The sequence below is a fragment of the Pempheris klunzingeri genome, chromosome 14 (genome assembly GCF_042242105.1).
Source record: "Pempheris klunzingeri isolate RE-2024b chromosome 14, fPemKlu1.hap1, whole genome shotgun sequence".
NCBI lineage: Eukaryota > Metazoa > Chordata > Actinopteri > Acropomatiformes > Pempheridae > Pempheris > Pempheris klunzingeri.
Window position 1 is genome coordinate 455,911 of NC_092025.1, and position 21,662 is coordinate 477,572.

The window sequence follows — 21,662 nt, forward strand, 5'->3', positions numbered from 1 at the left end:
GCAGCGTCAGTATGTGGCCTCGGCCCGCTGAGGTCCGAGTCTGGTCCCACCCCAGGAGCCAGGATGAGGGACGAGGTCATGATCTGGAAAGGCCACACCTGGTGGTTTCACAGGCTCTGGGTTGTCTTCTCCACAGACATGTAGCCGGGTGTCAGAGCAGATGTGATTTGATTGATTTAAACGGTTGGGCTCACCTGAAGGCTTTCATCCTCCTTCACCAGCTCCTTCTGGGGGAACAGGTCCTTGGCCTTGATATACTCCAGACTGGGAGGCCCTTCTTCACCCTGTCAGACACAAGCACAGTGCAGGGTGGTCAGGTACACGCTTCTGTCATCATTTATGTCAACACAGCAGGGGGGGGGGGCACCACAGAAAGAGACACATTAAAAAGAAACATGGACAACCTATTGCCTGATACAGTTTAATAATAGCAATGTCAAACCAAAGAAGGACACATGAAGGGCCATTGAAAACTCTAAGTTAATATTCTCAGTGTCCTTGTATTGAATTTGTAGAATTTCACAATCCCCAGCTGCTAACTCACAGACGTCACGTAGGAGATTAAATATTGACCACGAGGGATCCAAAATTTCCTTTAAATAGAGGACACGCAACCATGTGTCAGGCCAATGAGGCAAAGCATTTTACAGTGTTTACCATGTGATCCTAAAGTTTCCCTGCTTGATTAAAGATAATGCTGAAGGAAGAACGCAAGTTTTACATATTTATTGTGTTTGCTTCAGCACAGGTAGGTATCACATGAACAAATGACATCAGATGCCAAAAGCCTGTAGACTTTGTGACTGGGTGTTACAGTCCTGTGCAAACAAAGACACCGGGACACAGCAGTAGTATTTTACACACTCCACCTGTTTTTACCCACAGAGTTGAAATAATTCACTTTTGATACTCAATAACTAAGATGCTTCTATGACATGTAAGAGGACCATGGAGAGTAATTTAATCTCACATTTCTGGGGTTCCTGATAAATTAATCATCCAAATGCAGTCTTATCAAGTTATAATAGATGGTTGGCTAAAATTAGACTGCAACACCTCAAGAAGCAACCGGGATGAGAGTGAGAGAGGAACAAAGAGGACAGTTGACCCCGTCCTTGCAGCTCAGAGTGCCAGTGCCCCTCTCAGCCTGAGCAAACATTACATGTAGGTCATACTCCAATCACTGGGGAGATAAAGGTAGAACGTAATCCAATGATCAAATTGAAGGACATGCCGGTGCTCTTTATTCTCTTTCACCCAAGATTTGTAAAAAACAAGTCTTTACTTATTAACCTCAAGCACAGTAGTACACAGTAGTGTCCCAATTCTGAATCTCATTTGATCAAGTTTGTGATGTTTCCAGAAACTCTGCTTCCTGCATGTGTGACTGGAACATTATCCAGGTTTATGATCATTTGCTATGTCCTGTGCAGGCATGACTTTCACTCAGTTCATTTCTGCATTATAAACCCAGTCTGGTTTCTGGATGCCTGAACGCTGCTACCTTTGCTGCCCTGCTGGATTAGGCCTCTCTATCTGAGTGCGACCGTATGTCGATGCTGTTCCTTAATGAAAACAGCAATGGAGTCCTGATGAGGGACCAGAGGGAGGCCGAATGTAAGCACCTGTGTTTTTTTCAGTGGACCCCAGCTACCGACTGAGCCTGGGCTCTTGCTAATGAAAGACTTGTGTCCCAAGACAAATGACACACAAAATGTCATACATTACAGAAAGAATCCCCCTCCTGCCATGTTTACAATCATTACATCTTGTCATCCAAAGGTCCAAGCCGGTGATTAAACCACATGATGAGCATACCACCCAGTGGGTTATCTGGTAACAGATGGAGATGGTGTTCCCACGGTGACAAGCCCTCCTCTACAAGTCACCAACCTGTCACCATATGATTTAAAAAAGAGGCATATTGATCATAGGAACAGGATAGCTCAAGCATGATTTATCAGTTTGTGTGATGTAGATCTTTGTTGACTGAGGACAAACAGCCCGTCTAAAGCCGCAGCACTGAGTCAGTAGCTTACAGCCGACATAATACACCTTAGATGTGAAGGAAGGAAAGAAGGTCTGAGGAGTAATTATTCATTTCAAAGTGTTCAAAATTTGCCAATTTTAGATAATGAAATGTTGACAAATTCATGAGGTCAAATTACCAAGTCACACAATAGTTCAGTCTGTTTTAGCCAAGTGAAGAAGTCAAGAAGGAATATATGTTGAGCAGAACCAATTCAGAGATCAGTCCATCAACAGATGACTGATCATTATTTTGATAATCATCCCAGTCCTTTGATCCGGCAGATCAATCCATCATGAAAATCGATAGTTCAAGCCCTTATTCTAAGTCAAGTGAGAACAGAGTCCAGGTGTCAAGGTCTTAGGGGTCCTCGGGCAGGGAGCAGAGTTTGTCCTGAAGGCTTACTTTGGCTTAGCCTGTGTGTGGGAGAGATTAATGAGATAAGCCACAACACAGAGCCAGTCTACCTGCTACTTCTACACCATAAATTTAATAAATGGCAGCACTGACGGTAGCCATTGAGGCGGCTGTCAAGGCTGTGCCAGACTGAGAGGTCTCCTTTAAAAGGTGCCTGAAGTCCAGTCCGACATGACTGTGGGCTCCATTTCCTCCAAATGCACCCTGTATGTTCATGCTAATGCCGTCTTCCCATCTGCTGGTTAGCCTGGTTAGCCTGGTTAGCCTGGTTAGCCCCACCACTAGCTACTGCTCATAGTCATACCTGACAAAACTTCTGATGTGTTAAGTATTTATGGTAGAGCTGCAATGATTCATTGACTAATTAATTAATTAGTCAACAACTATCAAACTAATAGCCAACAATTTTGATAGATTAATCAGTTCAAGTCATTTTTAAGAAAAAAGTCAAAATTCTGATTCAAACTTCTTCAATGTGAATATTTTCTAGTTTCTTAACACCTCTATGAAAGTAATCTCAATATATTTGGGTTGTAGACAAAACCAGACATTTGAAGACATCAACCTTGGCTTTGGACACATTTTACAGGACAAATAATTAACCAATTAATCCAGACAATAATCACTAATGAAATTAGTTGCAGCCCTGATTTGTCGGAGTTCGTAAACAAGGGATAGCAGACACAAGCAGTGTATAGCTTCTTTTAATCTCCCTGACTCAAATGTCTTAGTGATTTTACTTGTAAATGTAAATGCCAGTAATGGAGGTGGAAGCTACTCCAGTCAACACTAATTTTAGACTGGTGAACTCCTCTGAACTTCTCCAAATCCCTCTGCAATGCAACCCCACTAGTCTCTTGACCTTTGACCTGAGTCGGCCTTCAGTATCAGACTGATGAGGCAGCTGTGCATCATCAATTTGACTTATTTTCACCTGAGAATGGGCGGACCATGACAGTGGCCATCCATCACAGGCATCCTGCAAGGGTTGGGTCAGTACAGGTTGATGTCACACACTGTTGCCGGGCAGTCTGAACCACCAGCCGGCCATCCAGGCAGAATAAAGTTTACTGTGACGTGCCAGGCAGCATTCATAAATTACTGGAGAATCTATCGACATAGAACCTCCCTCTGCATAATTCAATGCTAATCAGCTGAGAGGTACATGCATTCAATCTTTACACACACACACACACACACACACCCTACATCAATACTCTATCCACTCACTTGGTTGCTATAGGTCTTGTGCTGCACCAGACACTTGGCACAATTTACTCAATTCTCTTATGGAGCAGACCTGACATTGCACTCCTGTGAGGCCTGTTAGAACACAGTGTACTTTAGAGGCAAAATAACTGCTGACTAAAAGTTGTGTAGATGTTGTATTACTCCAAAGGTCCACGACAACAGCTGTATACACACAGACAGGCTCGTAGGCTACTGATGCATGGGTGCTAGACATACTTTATAAACATTACAGTGAAAATGGTACACTTCAAATTGTTTGCCTGACACCTCATTATGGCAGTTTAAAGAGACAACAGAAGGATGTGGAGAGTGACAGAAAGACTGCGCTGCATTAAAGATACGCAGATATCACTGCTGCAGCGTTTGGAGGAAGACTTGAAGCAGCTAAAACCTGCAGACAGCCTTGTTACAGCTTTGTCAGTCCTTCCACATGGCAGACAACACTCCATCATGACAGGCCTTCAAACTCTGCCGTGGCATGGACAAACAAACACAAGCAGCGGGGCACTTCTGTCTTCTGATTTGTGGTCCACTGCGTTGTGTCCACAACCAGACAATCAGCTTACAGAAGATTAAAAAGGGAAAAGAGAAATGCTCTCACTTCTAACCGACTCACAAAGATGGAGCACAGCTTGTCCTGTGCCCGACACGTTTTTGCTTCGTCACTGCTGTGAGCCTGCGCACCCTCCCCCACCTTTGTCCAACCAGCAATCAAAAAGCTGGAGCTGACAGGCATGCGTGCATACACATACACCACCGTGCATTTCTCAGATATTAATGTTGAAGTGGATAACACGTGTAACATGTACTGCCATAACAGCGATGCTTTCAGCAAGCAGCTGAATGGTCTGCATGCGTCGGGCTCATTTCAATGCTCTAAAATACGGTTTTAATCGTCCATCCAGAAACTTCTGCATGTGTGTGAATGGAAAAGTGAGCAGAACAGACGGCATGACAACACAAACGTGGAATAGGTAGCGAGATTGAAAAAGACACTGGCACAGTCCTCATGAATAAGTGTCTGGTTGCCATGGATACAACAGCCTCTTTTTAGAGGCCGAGTCACTTTCTCTCTAAAGCTTTTGGAAACAATTTTCCGTCTTTACTCACCAGATTATTCACTTAATCTGACGGGGGCTTTGTCCTAGAGTTATGCAGATTAGAGAATCACTACATGATGCTGAGGTGACCTCCTAAATATGTGTGGGACGTGTACTTATGCCTGCTTTTAAGTGTCCAGTTATTTGCCATTTTTTTGCATATAGTAAGTGAGGCAGACACAGCCTGGCACATTGTCTGAAATGCAAAGGATGACCCCAAATGAGGTGTCAGGCTGTAGGAAAAGGACGAGTGTGGATGGGAACAGAGGATGCAAGGACAGGGTAGAATGACAAGCAGCAAATATGAAAAACAGTCAAGACAAAGATAGTCTCTTCTGAGAGCTGAGTTGGGCAGTGCAGTCTGAGTATTAGGCCAACATCAAAGATGGCAGACTATGATGAATCTTTTCAAATGCACTTTTCTTTTCCCCTGTCCTCTCTCCGGCTATGTTAATATTTCATAGACCGCCGTGTTCTGAATGATCACTCCCATTTTGGTCTTATAACTGGGCTCAGGCCGAGGAGACGGGGCAGGGGCAGCGTTGTTGTATGAGCAGGCAGAATTCATCTGAAGAAATGTACCAAGTGGAGAATCACACTGTGGCAAACAGAAGTGAACAGACCTTTCTACATAGGCATGTTGAAGACACCGGTGCCTTATTTAGACAATGTAATGACCTGGTGGACGATAAAGTGCTTCTCAAAACATTAACACACCAACAAACAAGGGGAATGTTTCATTGAGAAAACAACTTTTACTGGATTACAAGTCAAAAGGCAACAGACAGCGAACAGAGAAGGACTTGCTCTCCGTGTGGGAGACGGCAGACACACATTTCAGACAACAGATGAGAGAAAACAGCACAAAATGCCAGCTAAGAGCCAATCGTCCTCTTACAACAGAAAAATACTAAAACTACAGCTGCTCTGTCTCATACTGTCACTGTGGTTACGACAGCTTCCTCTGTGCTGTAAAACACCGACTCCGTCATTCAACTGTGTAGTTCTGAAGTCTGGGTGTCAGGCAGTATTTAGACCCAAGTCCAGCCCCATCACAGGCACACTGCTCTGTATAGCATACTGTAAACCCCAAAAGCTTTTGGCTGTACTTGCACCCTTTATTAAATTAAGTAGTGGGCATAATAGATTCTGACTCATGGAAAAATCTTAGCCAATTCAATTAGTCTTTTTATAGCTCCATTTGATGCAGACAACATATCGCAGAGGGAGATAAACATGATATATGTGAGATAAAAGGAACTGCAACCCAAGATGCTTTTTTCCATAGCTGGATCACAACAGTGGTCGTGATGATGAAAACAACACCGCAGCCCTCTTCCACAGGAGAGGACCAACAGACCTGTGATGAAGAACAGGGGACGTGCGTACTAAATTATACAGATGCTGACTCAGCTGCACGCAGACATGTCAAAGAGAGATCATAAATTGTGTAAAGCCTCGCCATGTCTGGTCACAAAGAAACGAGCAGGAGGAAGAGGAGCCAGCAGCTGCACTCCTCCTGATCCACCTGATAACTTTCTCTAGCAGAGACTGTTGTTGGGGAAATTAAAGTGGAGCTTTCCCAATAGTAATACTGATTGTTGTCATGCTGATTGTCTGATGCTAGCATCACATTGTGCAATGCTACAATCCAAGAATTCATTCAGTGCGGTCTAGAGACAGTAAGTCTGTGCACTGGATCAGTACACCAACGTCTAATGGTTTTTCTAGTATCCCTTGAACTGATTTCCATTACTACTACCTATTGCTATTGTTTTCAGCTATGCGAGCATCTCTGTCAGTCAATCAGTCCACCGCTTTGGTCCAGACTTAAATATCTCCACAACTATCAGATGGACCGCCATCACTTTAACTTATCCAGTGAAATTCCTCAACATAAACCGAACGCATTGGCCCAAAAACTTTGGTGATCCCTCAAGTGTCCATCATCAGCCTAAAAACACTTTGGTTCATGATCAAATATCTGCCACACTACAGACACTCCCATCAACCTCAGCTCTACTTTGAGTTCAGGTTCTTTAAATGTTATGTTAGCATAAGAGCATGTTGAACATGGTAAATATTAAACCTGCTAAATATTAGCATGTTAGCAATGTCATGGTGACAATGTTAGCATACTGATGTTAGCTTTTGGCACACAGAGAATTGAACGGTTCATCTTCATTTCATTTCATGACATATGATGTGGAACCTGACTCAGTTACCGAATGCTAGTTTTGTCAGCCTTGGCAAAATCCCTGAGAAAATTATTGCAAAACCAAATATCTGAATGAGACAATAACCTATTGGGTTATAGGTACGTTTGGAAAGTCCGATATTATACTTAGAGGACCAATAATATGACTCAGGCTGTAAGACTCCTTCCAGCCTGAAGTGGGCCGAATTAAGGTTCTAGGACTTATTTCATCCTCCACACTTCAATATAATTTAAAAACTCTTTTGGCTTTTTTCTTATTTTCTTATAGAGCAGCTGGGACTACAACTTGCAGTTCATTATGCAACCCTTGTTGTAGAATGACTAACAAATTAACCTTGTACCTTGTACTGCTGGCAAAATGAGAAAGAATTTAATGTTTAGTTGTAAAAGACAAATGAAAAAGTTATCAATTAATAGGCCCGGACAGTGGACTGTGGCCACCACTGAAAGGACATAGGTTAACTTTGAAACCAGCAGCTATTACAGGCCCTGGGAGGTGAGGCTAAGACCAGCCCGCGTTGTTCCTAAATCATCAACCTTTTCATCATCAGTCCGTCTTAGGGTGCAAACGAAGAGAAACACCAGTTCTACATCAGTCCTATATCCCCTAAACAGCCCAGTAACACTAACTGGTCGATGCACATCCTCCACTGCGGTGAAAACACTCTCTGCTCCGCTCTGAGGCTGGAACAGTGCTTGCTCTACACGTCTTACTCCTGACAGGACCTCTCTCCTCCCTGCCAATCAACATGCCGGCAGCCTTTCACACAAGAGGTGAGTGATGAGAGTAATAAAGTAGCTTTTCATCATCCCACACATGCAAAGACACTGAGGTGATTGAATTGTTTGTATGTGGAGTCACTGTGTTACTAATTACCGCAGCGCTCACGTGTGTCGACCAACACCCCCCCCCCCCATCCCCCACTGATAGGCCGGCAGGCACACACAAACAGAGAGTTAGAGAGGAGAGGGTTTTAACACACACACACACACACACACACACACACACACCAGACTTGCAAACAAAAACGAGCACCAAATTAAAACCCTGTGGACTTACAAAGCAGTTGAGCATGGAGCAGGACACCCTTCCTGTGAGGCTCATGTCGAGGAGAGGCAGGGCTGTGCCTGAATGACACGCAGCCTACACAGCAGCAGCAGCACGACCGGCGCACGAGGAGCCGGCATTACCATTCTTCTCCCAGCCAGAGCCTCTCCACCCCTCGTCCACTCTGAACCCCTCTGCCTGCCGCCCCGGCCCCCCCCCACCCCACCTTTTACACGTTCCCCCTCCTCAAGAGGTGCTGCGGGACAACACGCGAGTCCAGGCTCTCATTCAGGAACCCACCCCACCCCCCCACCACTCCCAGAGTGAAAAGAGAGAGCACGCTGGTGTCTGAAGACAGCCCCTGTTGCACTGCTGTGAGAGGGAGGATAGTCCATAAGGATACAAAACAAGAGCAGCGGTCCACACGATCAGCTGAGCTGGAGGTGAAGAGAAAGCAGAAGTGATGAAATGACTGCAGATGTGCCTTCCCAACAGTAGCAAATGGATGAGGAGAAACTGTGAGAAGAGAGAGCAGGAGAGAAAGGAGGGCCGAGGGAGCTGCCTGATGCTAAGCTCCACCCTCTGCATGCGCATCCATCTCCCTCTCTCACATTTCTCCCCCCGTCTCCCTCTCATCCCTTACTCCTCCCCCACTCCCTCCTTGTTCACCCTTCACCGACATCTCCTAATAAATACGCCTCTCTCTCAGCAACAAGGCGGTAAAGCCTAGAAGTGTACCGCCGGCAACCAGAAGATGCCGCGACTGCCACGCATGCACCATCTGACATCAAGCACAGAACACTGTGGCTGTTTCCCAAGTGCACACGTTGTATGCTAGCTGCGGTGTGCACGGGCTACGCAGTACGCACGGCACAACCTGAGGCAAACGCATACAGACAGAACAGAGAGACACCCCATCCAGTGGTCGGATGGTATCCCATCACGAAACCGTTGCATTGGCAGCAATTGATCTCGTGCAGGATGCAAACATGTGGCAGAGGACAGAAGGGGGGCGGGGGCTGAGCGAGAGTGAGTCTATGCGGGGATCTTCCATGACACAGCAATATACAGACACAGCTTCCTCCTCTCCCTTTCTTGGCACCGTCCGACACTAAATGCAGCACATCGGTGCAGTGGACAGCTCTTAGCTGCGGCACCTTCATATGTGAGAGAATACTGGGAGAAGGTCATTGGATGTATACGGCGTACACAGTGTGCCGTATTGTACAGGGGGACACAAAGCTCTCCTTCCCTCCCCTTACCCCACCCTCCTCCCTGGCAGAGTCGTGACAACCACTAGCCTTCAGCTGTATGACCCCACGTTATGCAACACGTATAATGTAGTACACGCAGCATAGGCTGAATGCACAACGACAACGCAGCACTATTTAAATAGGATTAATTTTACCGGGGAGGTGCCGCACTGTCATTCTGACATGGTAAAGCCTTATTTGAACAGGATGACTTTTCATAGATAGTGAGGCAGGTGTAATAATTTATTGTGCTCATCTGTAATCCATGAAAAATAAACCAAACCAAGTATATTGTTCCTCTTGACCCCAGTATAATGTGTATTGTAGGTCTGACAGTTCAAATCCAGCTCAAAGAAACACATTTCAACTGCTGTATACAGGGACCTGTCATTACTGCCAGAGCCAGAAATCTATGATGTTCGTTACACTACAGCCACCAGCAACATGTTTGACCTATGCTTAGGTGTGAAGGTCAACAAAAATTACAGTATCACTGAATTGAAAGTATTAGTTATCAACTCAGGTTCTGTTGGAATGAAAACATAGATACCACAGTAACAAGTGCAGTAACCCAATGTGGATAAATGCTACAAATCACACAGGTCTATCACGAGTTACATAACAGCAAGACATTTCAGCGTGTTGTTTAACCTCATGGCGTCAACATGTTTTCTCAGCACATCACTCAGCTGCTGCTTTGAGCGCAGCATCTCCAGTCGGCTGTTGTAAATGAAACTGGTTTTATCTTTATCGGTTTTTGATTAGAGAATTATCACTAATTTTACCCAAGTTTGTTTAAGCAAAACGTTTCCGTTTCTGTCTAGTAGGAAAATCTGCTCCTTTCATTGCATCCATCCATGTAGTTATTCTACTCCACGCTGCACACTCGACTTGACTTTAGAACACACCATAATCATTTTTTTGAATGCCCCGCCTGAACTATCTTTAAACTTGTATCTTTAGTGTGTCTGCATGTTAGAAAGGAGAGCCATGTGCTGCACGAAGAATGGTGCATTGCACTCATGATGTGCAGTATGACTTCCATCTCATCAGGTAAATGGACTCTAAATGTGCACTTCCACAAATTAAGCGAAACCTTACAGAGAATCATTTTCATGTCACATGGTAGGGCTGTGAACTCATTACATTTATTTCCCTCAAGTGAAATGAAGAAGTGAAATAAAGCCCCATGCGCTGCAGCTAAGGCCAAACATACCACTGTACATGTAGATGTGGGTTTCACTGTTTGCTTGTGTGGGCGATGGTAGAGAAGAATATACAGTGCATGTCGGTCTGAAGGGTTTATTTCTTTGGTAAAATCCCAACTATAAATTCTTCTCATATTCCGGGAAAGTGCAACCTCATCAAGTTAGTGAGACTATACGGCGATTTCTGAACTCTAATTCAGACTTTGAGTGCAACATCAGCTAGTAGACCAATCAAATCTGAGCTACTTTTAGAGGGAACAGAATTTGTGTAATCAAACTTGTAAAAAACACTTTATTTACACTTTATCAGTTCTAACTCTGAACCAGACCGTGTACAGCTCAAGCTTTCAAATCAATTTACAGTTTATCCATAAAAAAAAAAAATTTAAAAAAAAAGCCAAACTTGTGGTAAGTGGCACCACGGTCCAAACACTGGGCTTCAAATTCCCCCTCTCTGCGCACCAGATTTGGCCTCTTGTGTCTCTGGTTTTATTTTAGGAAAGGAGGGCAGCGAGTCACCAACGCAGAGTGTCAGTGTACATGTTGACACACAGCTATAGAAGTAGGATATGAATAAGACATGAGGCATCAGGAGAGGTGTCTATGGTATGTGGAGCTAAAATCCAACAAGAAAGCATTTGCACATCTGTGTTTGTGAACGCATTAACAGCCATACAGCTGCTTCTATGTGCAATCTAAAACCATACAGACCATAACCTGCAACTATTCTGCACTCTGCAGTCCACAACAAGTGTTTTACAACCAATGACAATAATTGTGTAGGTTAAATGACTGCAGCATCCCGGTCCCATGTGTCCATGCAACTTGTTTAGTACTCGTTTTTGGATTGGCTGGCAGAAAAAACCATCTCATATTCAGCTCAACAGGCTCTGATAATAAAAGGCTCATACAGCTTTGAACAAACCAACAAAGTTCTTATAATTTCAGTGGAATGAAACAGAGGGAGAGGGAACCAGACACTGACCGGTCAAACAGTGCTAGAAGCAAAAGTTCCTTCAAGGAGAGAAACACTGAAATCATTAACAACAACCTGGAATTAACCCTCTGGCTTTAACTACAACCACCACTGCAAGCTCCTGGTGTCTACTCACTGTGTTTAGAAATAAAACACACATACAGGTGACTTGGTCCTTATGTAAGCAGGTGACATCATATGGGGCAGTGACACAGAAACGCAAACTTCTCTGCTTAGTTCCACACTACCTCTACAAGGTAGCTTCACGACGCATCCTGGGTTGCTGAGGGCAGGGTAAAACAACCCCATTGTCCTCGTTTCCATGCTCGCATTATCCTGCCAACAATACGGCTGCATGAGTGGACACCAGTATGAACTCAATACTTCCCGTTTTGTTTCAGTGAGAAAGCCGGGGGCTGGGAAGCAATCAAACGTTGCTTCACAAGACAGGATTAAAAGGATCATATTACCTGTGGAACAAACTGCTGGAATAAAGTCTCACAATCACACCTGAGAAAATTAGACCCTTAGATCAACTGAGAACAGGTAGAGGCACCATTAGCTGTGGACACGCAGCACTAACTTGGGTTTATACCATACTTCTAAAACAAACAACAAAGCATATTTATGTTGCACGAATTCCACAAATGTCTGTGCATTTATCAATCAAAGGGGAGCTTAGCTACAGATATAGGTCCAGATGATCTCCAGTGCTCGAACTTCTCACCTGCTGCAGCAATGTAGTCCAACATAGGGTGTGGTCTGTACACCTACCGGCACACTTCTGACCACACCTGAAGTGTAACGCACTAAGCAAGGAGAGGTCCGTGAAGACATGCCTTTCAGAAACTGAACTTTGACACAGGACTAGCTGAGGTCAACATACTGATTTTATGTGGCTCGGTGGGCACATTATTGGGCGATCAGCCGCGCCATCAATTAAGCCCAGAGCTCGACTGTGTGTGTCCCATAAAAAGGCTGAGAGCTGGGCAGCCGGCCACGGTGGCATTCTGTGGACCCGGTTGACCAGAACCTCGGGACACACATCCTCCTGTTACACTTCCTATTTCTGTCCTATAAAAGCTGCAGCCATTAGTTTCAAGAGGAATTTGTCAGTCATCTGGTCACTGCTTCCCCTCTATTAGAGCACTGTCTGTCCTGGCTGAAGTACATTCACTGAGAAAGAGCAAAGGGACAGGCCGTCATGAGCCTGGGCTTTCCCAAAAACGCTTTGAGTACAATGGTACTATTACTACATACTGTATTATTGAATGCTAAAATTTCAGAGTAATACATATTCAGAGCACTTCAGTCAAATCAAGTTATTGTCAACATATACACCTAATAATTATTGTAAAACAAAAACACACGCTTGTGTGACTCATTTGAAATGTAAGTAGTGTTGCGACCTCCAAATAGTCGTGCATGTTATATTTGCTGTGCTTCAGTGTAATTACAACCCTCAGGCACAGGGCTGCAGCATGATGAGACAAACCACTGCTTGTCTCACACACAGCAAAAATCTGAAACTCAACAATGCACGTAGCAACTTGAAGTACTTGAAGTATTTCTCCATCTATTTGGAGCAACTACTTTCATGGTGACATTACATAATGCAAAAAAACCATGGTCTTAGTTTGGCACCCAGCATCCACTAGAGGGCAATCAGCAGATCCCAGTTCAGAACTTCCTGTGGCAGAGCGCTGCCTTGGTCATCTTGGGTGGACACCTTCGCCACTCGCTTAGCATTTCATTTCACATTCTGATCATTTAACTGAGGCTCACATTCAGAACGGCGATCACCGAATAGATCTGATGGGTTTACTGTCTTACTTAAGGACGTGCACATTCAATACTTTTAATACTTCTTCATGTGATCAGGAGGTCCGGATGTGCAAAACAGACACGTGGCAGAGAGCTAACGCCAAAGCCTTGTAACATCTGTTACTTGCTACACAGCACTCTTACCAATGCAGCGGCACGTTCCCAAATGAAAAACAACGCAATACGCTCGTGACCCTGCTGAGGAAACTACTACTGTGGTGAAGAGAGACGCTGCCTGGGGATGATCTACTTTCTCACTCAAACTGGTGTCCCACAAATCCCTGTTTAGTGCAGCAACAATTACATGATCCTACACAAATACATGTCAAAATGTGATCGGTAGAGTCCCTTTTGTACACAGCACTGTCACAAGTCATCACCACAGTCTTTCTGGCCATTATCTAAGGAGCACAATTGTTTTACTGCCCCTGCATATTTAACAGCGATTTCTATATTTCTGTATCATATATGATAACTGCTGTATGACAAAGAAACAAAAGAAACGTTTACAGTCTGAATAGGAAGGGACCGCCCTAAACCTCACGTGTGGCTTCTTAAGAAGCCTGATAAAAGTCTGAGTGATGCATTCTGTTGTTCAGCGTGTTGCAACACCCTGAACTTTAGGCCTTTAAGAGTATTGTGCCATTTCCTGTGGGAGACTGAAAAAGTCCCACGTTGCCATTTTACCATCAGGAAGCATGAGGGAGAGTTCAGTGTGGCACCTAGTTTAATAGCAATCAGTGTATATAAGCAGATAGGGTCCCCTCCCCTGTAGTGTGACTGGCTCACCATGCTGCCAGCCAGTGCTGTAGACAGTCGGTCTGGGCGCTCCTCTTCAGATCCCTCCCTCTCCTCCGGTCTACTGGGCTCTGCCGTGCCAGCGATGGCTCCTGCCAACAGAAAAACACACTACCTTCAGACATGGCTTGTGTGTGTGTGTGTGTGTGTGTGGGCGGTCGTGGAGTGTGTGATTGCGTCGAGGGCTTGACTCCAAAAACCAACCTTCCTTGGTCTAAAGTACAGCAGGACAGCAAGTAGAACAGAAGCTGGCACTAAAATCATAAGATGCAGCATTGTAGAAGCACTTTTCACATTTTATCACCACCCTGCTACCACCGCAAAATCCCCACAATTCAACAGCTCTCAGAAGTGTGGTGCATTCAGAGTGATGGGACAAGAAGCACTCCCCCCTAATCAGGTCAAGCCACTGTAAACATGCTCCACACATGCACTGCTGCAGACAGACATGCAGGAACATGTGTGAAGTCTGACGGAGACTTTGGAGCACATCACCTGACGTGATCTGACAGGGGGGGGGGGACTCTGATTTACAGGAAATGCAAACTCAACATTTCTCACTGGATTATCAGACAAACAGATAAGTGCGGGAGAAGCAGACAGCAGATGAAGACAAACTCCACAAGTCTTCCACACGGCCAACACACCGTGCTGGGCTGGTGCACTGAGGTGGATATCCTGATCTTCAAACAACATGAGCGGGAGGTTCTAATATCAGTCCTAGCACGGGATGTCTGAACAGTGCTGTGCACGGCTGCAGTGGCTGTACATGGAATGGTAAAGCAACACGTGTAAACACTGACAGTAAATGAAGACAGTGAAATACCGAGCAGTCTGACAATCACACATTTCACACGACTCACTTAATAACTGCATGAAAAGTAACGCCCTCACATTGCACTGCCTTCTCTTCCTGTGCATATGTGAGCTCAGTCAGGAAGCTCAGGGTACGTTTAGTGTAAAGAGCAGCACACACAGACAGCTGGACAAAACATGGACACATGGGTCACTGCCTTGTGTTTAGGACCAGACTAAACAATTAACTAAATACATTGATTACAAGGACACGGCACGAAAGTGGATTCAAGTTCTCTCTCACTTGCCTGCTCTTTCTTTTTTTCCCCAGACACACCCCCTTTTGCACACAGCTCCACAAAAAGAAAAAAAAAAAAAATTACTACTCTCAACTTGCAAAATACTATTCCCTGGGCTGCCGTCTCTTACCTGCACAAAGAGCTGGATTCAGTCCGCAACCTTTGCGCTGAAGCGTCTCTCTGCCTTTTAAGATTGAATTAAAGCTCAAAGTCTTGCAAAGTAGCAGCAGTCTCCGTCTCCCAAACACACACTGGTTGTAATCCAGTGCATGACATACCTCCCTCCCTCCCTCCCTCCCTCCCTCGCTCTGTCTCTATTGCTTACTCTGGCTCCCTCCCACTCTCTAAGTGCCAGGCTTCTCAAAGTGGGAGAATACTACAGGGCACGGACTCTCTACGTGTCGCCCACCTCCTCTCATGACCCGTTTTGTCAAAAGGCATGGCTTTCATCACTAATCGGTCGTGAGTATAGAAATCACCACATGTAGGCAACCAGTCCTAATTGCTTTCAGAAAAGGTACAATATCGCAGCACTGTCTCAGCGGTATGAGTCACCCACCGGCTCAGAAATGTGTCAAACTATTTAACTGTACAAAAAGAAGGTGTGCTGAGCAATCTAATTCAACAAATATCTGGTTAGAATAGCTTTTCATTAACAGAATTACACACAAACACGGTAGAGAAATGAGGAGAGAGAACCCTGAATCACTCTTTCTGCATACAGACACACTTCACATACACACATGTTAAATCCAACGGTATTGTTACTGCTGTGTGCGAGTAAGCTGACAATCTAATGCTAAGGCCTTGTTGGTTCACTAAACACTACTGCATGTGATACTCCCTCTCTGCTGTCTGTTCACTCAGGGATTCACAAAAGGAAACAATGATTTCAGTCAACATGAGCTTTATGACAGCTGGGTAGCAGTTGAAATGTTGTTATGTTAGTACTGATACGATCCCAGAGTGTCAGCACCGACACAATAACTTACTTTGAGGGGTAAAAACGTGTCTCTGCAAAAGTGTTTCCTCTTTTTACACCTAACACAAGACCTACCATCACCATCATCATCACCATCATCATCATCATCATCATCATCATCACCATCTCAGCGGTGAGGGAAACAAAACGAGCCAACAAAGTTTGTATAGCAACATGTAACCATGTTGCTATACAAATGTATAGAAGGTCAAAGCACACGCTTCTCCATCCTTCATCAGTCATTTATTAAAGCTGATGTTAGAAACACCTCCCGCCACAAGGAAACACAGTGTAACAGCACCAAAACCAGAGCACTCTTTCTGACATGCTGAGCTTCATGAATGAAGGGTTCATTTGACTGGGTTTCCTCCCTCAAAGTGTCACAGTGGTGATGCAGCCACACGACCCACCACTGACGAAAACAGTCTAACATGTTAATGGTTCATTGCAGCTGAAGTCATTCATCAGTGTAAAACACCAAACATCCTCTGATTTCAGCTGAATGAGCTCGTCCGGTGCCATCAGAGGCACTCCTTACCATTTTTCACATTTTCTAGACCAAACATTCGTCTTGTCAATAAGCAGCGAATCAATCAATCGTTCATTTTAAAAAATGACACTTAGCTGTAGACGTTTAGATTGAGAAGTAGTTCACTTGCCAGCGTGTGAATGTGAGTGTAAAACTTATCAAAGGCCAACTGCTGCAGCAGAGTCTACACACTCAGTGACAGTGGTGGTGAGGGTCAGGATCGACTTTGTCAAACCACTTTCTCTTCCTCATGACTATACATTTCATTTCCAGCCCAGTGGGGAGGAAAGCACCACGGAGTCCCCCTCCACAGAGTCCCCCTCCACAGAGTCCCCCTCCACAGAGTCCCCCTCCACAGAGTCCCCCCTCCACGGAGTCCCCCTCCACAGAGTCCCCCTCCACAGAGTCCCCCTCCACAGAGTCCACGGTGCTTTCCTGCGGCCACAAACACCAAACCAACCCCTGTAACCAGAAGCATCCAGCATTACAGGAACAGCAGGTGTTCTCCCTCTGTCTGTCTGTCTGTCTGTCTCTCTCTCTCTCCCTCTGTTTCTCTCTCCCCCTGTCTGTCTGTCTCTCCCCATCTCTCTCTCTCCCTCCCTGTCTGTCTCTCTCCCCCTGTCTGTCTCTCTCCCCCCCCCCCCCCCCCCCCCTGTCTCTCTCTCCCTCCCTGTCTCTCTCTCTGCCCCTGTCTGTCTGTCTCTCTGAGTCGTCACAACACAACAGGTGTGAACATATGATAACAGGGACAAAGTTGAAAGACACGAAGGTGAAAGTGAAAGTGGACGCAGGCAGCCTCGCTCCATCCTAACACTGTGCTAAGAGGAGACCAGGGTGGACAAACCGAAAGTGTGTGTGTGTGTGTGTGTGTGTGTGTGTGTAAACGTTAGCATCATGCTAGCTGCCGGATAGCAATATTACTAGAGGCTGGTGTGTAAAATTCGCTAATTTTCCCACAAAATACGACAAGACGGCTTGTGGTTCACACGTCCAACACAAGTCTGACAGCCTGGGAACATGTCACACACAATACATGACTTAGAAGTGACTTAATTTCAAAAAAGAAATCGAGTTACTCACTCAGAAAGAATCAGCTGACACAACGGTGACTCAGTAGACTACACGACTTCCGCATTCTTGTGTGATGACAACAGCGCCGTCCAATAATCAAGCAGGAAGCTGTTCGGTCTGGACCAATGGCGCTGCAGAAGCCGAACCGGCCAATCGGGCTTAAGGACGGTCCAGCGAGTGACTCGAACACACCCACAGCGGAACCAATCAGGCTCCACGACACTCCTGAGGAGCACCAATAGAAAATCACAGCGCGGCACAAACTGGATCCACGCAAACACTGAGCGGTACGTGCGCTCCGCCACAGTCAGTCAGTCAGTCAGTCAGTCAGCCACAGTCAGTCAGTCAGTCACAGTCAGTCAGTCAGTCAGTCAGTCAGTCAGCCACAGTCAGTCAGTCAGCCACAGTCAGTCAGTCAGTCAGTCAGCCACAGTCAGTCAGTCAGTCAGCCACAGTCAGTCAGTCACAGTCAGTCAGTCAGCCACAGTCAGTCAGTCAGTCAGCCACAGTCAGTCAGTCAGCCACAGTCAGCCACAGTCAGTCAGTCAGTCAGTCAGTCAGTCAGTCAGCCACAGTCAGTCAGCCACAGTCAGCCACAGTCAGTCAGTCAGTCAGTCAGCCACAGTCAGTCAGTCAGTCAGTCACAGTCAGTCAGTCAGTCAGCCACAGTCAGTCAGTCAGTCAGCCAGTCAGTCAGCCACAGTCAGTCAGTCAGTCACAGTCAGCCACAGTCAGTCAGTCAGTCACAGTCAGTCAGCCACAGTCAGTCAGCCACAGTCAGCCACAGTCAGTCAGTCAGTCAGCCACAGTCAGTCAGTCAGTCAGTCAGTCAGTCAGTCAGTCAGTCAGCCACAGTCAGTCAGTCAGTCAGCCAGTCAGTCAGCCACAGTCAGTCAGTCAGTCACAGTCAGTCAGCCACAGTCAGTCAGTCAGTCAGCCACAGTCAGTCAGTCAGTCACAGTCAGCCACAGTCAGTCAGTCAGTCAGCCACAGTCAGTCAGTCAGTCAGCCACAGTCAGCCACAGTCAGTCAGTCAGTCAGCCACAGTCAGTCAGTCAGTCAGCCACAGTCAGTCAGTCACAGTCAGTCAGTCAGTCAGCCACAGTCAGTCAGCCACAGTCAGTCAGCCACAGTCAGCCACAGTCAGTCAGTCAGTCAGTCAGTCACAGTCAGCCACAGTCAGTCAGTCAGTCAGCCACAGTCAGTCAGTCAGTCAGCCACAGTCAGCCAGCCACAGTCAGCCACAGTCAGTCAGTCAGTCAGTCAGCCACAGTCAGCCAGTCAGCCACAGTCAGTCAGTCAGTCAGTCAGCCACAGTCAGTCAGCCAGTCAGTCACAGTCAGCCAGTCAGTCAGTCAGCCACAGTCAGTCAGTCAGTCACAGTCAGCCACAGTCAGTCAGCCAGTCAGCCACAGTCAGCCACAGTCAGTCAGCCAGTCAGCCACAGTCAGCCAGTCAGTCAGTCAGCCACAGTCAGTCAGTCAGTCACAGTCAGCCACAGTCAGTCAGCCAGTCAGCCACAGTCAGCCAGTCAGTCAGTCAGCCACAGTCAGTCAGTCAGTCACAGTCAGCCACAGTCAGTCAGCCAGTCAGCCACAGTCAGCCAGTCAGTCAGTCAGTCAGTCAGTCAGTCAGTCACAGTCAGCCACAGTCAGTCACAGTCAGTCAGTCAGTCAGTCAGTCAGTCACAGTCAGCCACAGTCAGCCACAGTCAGTCACAGTCAGTCAGTCAGTCACAGTCAGCCAGTCAGTCAGTCAGTCACAGTCAGCCACAGTCAGTCAGTCAGTCAGTCAGTCAGCCACAGTCAGTCAGTCAGTCACAGTCAGTCAGTCAGTCAGTCGCAGTCAGTCAGTCAGTCAGTCAGTCAGTCGCAGTCAGTCAGTCAGTCAGTCAGTCAGTCAGTCAGTCAGCCACAGTCAGTCAGTCAGTCACAGTCAGTCAGTCACAGTCAGCCACAGTCAGCCACAGTCAGTCAGCCAGTCAGCCACAGTCAGCCAGTCAGTCAGTCAGTCAGTCAGTCAGTCAGTCAGCCACAGTCAGTCAGTCAGTCACAGTCAGCCACAGTCAGTCACAGTCAGTCAGTCAGTCAGTCAGTCAGTCACAGTCAGCCACAGTCAGCCACAGTCAGTCACAGTCAGTCAGTCAGTCACAGTCAGCCAGTCAGTCAGTCAGTCACAGTCAGCCACAGTCAGTCAGTCAGTCAGTCAGTCAGCCACAGTCAGTCAGTCAGTCAGTCAGTCACAGTCAGTCAGTCACAGTCAGCCACAGTCAGCCACAGTCAGTCAGTCACAGTCAGTCAGTCAGCCACAGTCAGTCAGTCAGTCACAGTCAGTCACAGTCAGCCAGTCAGCCACAGTCAGTCAGTCAGTCAGTCAGTCAGTCAGTCAGTCAGTCAGTCACAGTCAGCCACAGTCAGCCACAGTCAGTCAGTCACAGTCAGTCAGTCACAGTCAGCCACAGTCAGCCACAGTCAGTCAGTCACAGTCAGTCAGTCAGCCACAGTCAGTCAGTCAGTCACAGTCAGTCACAGTCAGCCAGTCAGCCACAGTCAGTCAGTCAGTCAGTCAGTCAGTCACAGTCAGTCACAGTCAGTCAGTCAGTCAGTCACAGTCAGTCAGTCAGTCAGTCAGTCAGTCAGTCAGCCGGTGGGCTGCTCACTCTTCTTTAACTGTGACAGTAGAAAAGGTGTCAGCTCTTTACAGGAAGTGAAGAGAGAGAGAGGGAACGAGTTGAACCATAAAACATTAAAACACATTCCTAAAAATGGAGGGGAGAAGCAGCATGGAGGGGAAGTCTTTTACAGGGTCACAGCAGGAGTTAATTCTGGGAAATGTGTTTTAAGGGTTGTTCCACGCAGATCAAATGAGTGTAACCACAGTCAGAACTAAATCTGAAAGGATTAGGGGGTGATTGATCATTGATCATTCATTCACAACACTTTTGATAACTGATTAATCATCTAAAAGATGTGTGCTGTCTTTCTCTGGTTCTGTGACATTTGGTGGACAAAGTCAATTAATAATAATTAATTTATTCATTTTTTAATTAATAAATGATTGTTAGTCTGATCACTGGAGCCACATCACTTGAAGGTGGAGCAGTGGACTGCCTGGTCCATGTGTTTCTCCTGCAGCTCCCTGACACAGACGGCAGCATGTGCTGCATGTAACATGTTTACGGCACTCTGGCTGCAGCCAGACACTATTTATTTTCATTGCCATTATGTGTGTGTGAGCCTGGACGTGACCTCGTGTGCTCTCCGATACCAGTCAGCAGCTACACAACGCCTGACCTCAGCCCTGTGTTTGCTACAACCCTTTTGTCAGCTACACAAAACACGTGGACGTCTTTTGTAACACTGCCAAAGCGTTTTTAAAAAGTACTGCATGTGTGCACACAGCCGTCATTACCAGGGGTTTTGATGCACCACACGCTGTGATGATCACTGGTAAACAACGGTGAATAAGCTTTGAGATCCTCTCACGCTAGTGACCGCAGCCTTCTTTTTAATGTTTATGTCACCGTGTATCCTGATGAAAAGGAAATTAAAGGCTCTTGATAATCTCCAAGAATAGCAATAACATAAGAAACGACTCAAAATGACTTCATGTGCTGATAGAAAGTTCTGGTTTGCTGTCTGATCTCCTAGTACATGATTGAATGACTGTTTCTGTCATGGCAGTTTAAATCAGGCTGCATTGCTCCCTCTGGTGGTGGGAACAGACCACCTACTGCCATGGATCTCACACAGTGCTGTGTTCAGTACTTCTATTTCAGGCAGTAACGAGTCTGTCATATTACAGAAAACCACTGTATGTCCACCTGAGTGAGCCTCATTGTTTTCCCTGCACTCAGGTTAATGT

At 46.1% G+C, this 21,662-nt stretch overlaps 1 protein-coding gene across 4 annotated transcripts in view; it reads right to left on the reverse strand.

Annotated features, from left to right (window-relative positions):
- mtmr4 (myotubularin related protein 4) overlaps positions 1-17,831 on the reverse strand; it is a 39,385-nt gene extending 21,554 nt beyond the window's left edge. For 2 of the 4 annotated variants that reach the window (XM_070843375.1, XM_070843374.1), the window contains exons 1-2: positions 8,076-8,135; positions 195-284 (exon numbers count right to left, since the gene is read on the reverse strand). In XM_070843375.1, coding sequence (XP_070699476.1) covers positions 195-284; positions 8,076-8,120 — 135 coding nt within the window. In that variant the 5' untranslated portion in view covers positions 8,121-8,135. Of the gene's footprint in view, positions 1-194; positions 285-8,075; positions 8,136-14,113; positions 14,215-15,346; positions 15,438-17,807 lie in introns of those variants that run through there. The other 2 variants (XM_070843376.1, XM_070843377.1) reach the window with 2 other exon arrangements.
- Positions 17,832-21,662: the final 3,831 nt, after the last annotated feature.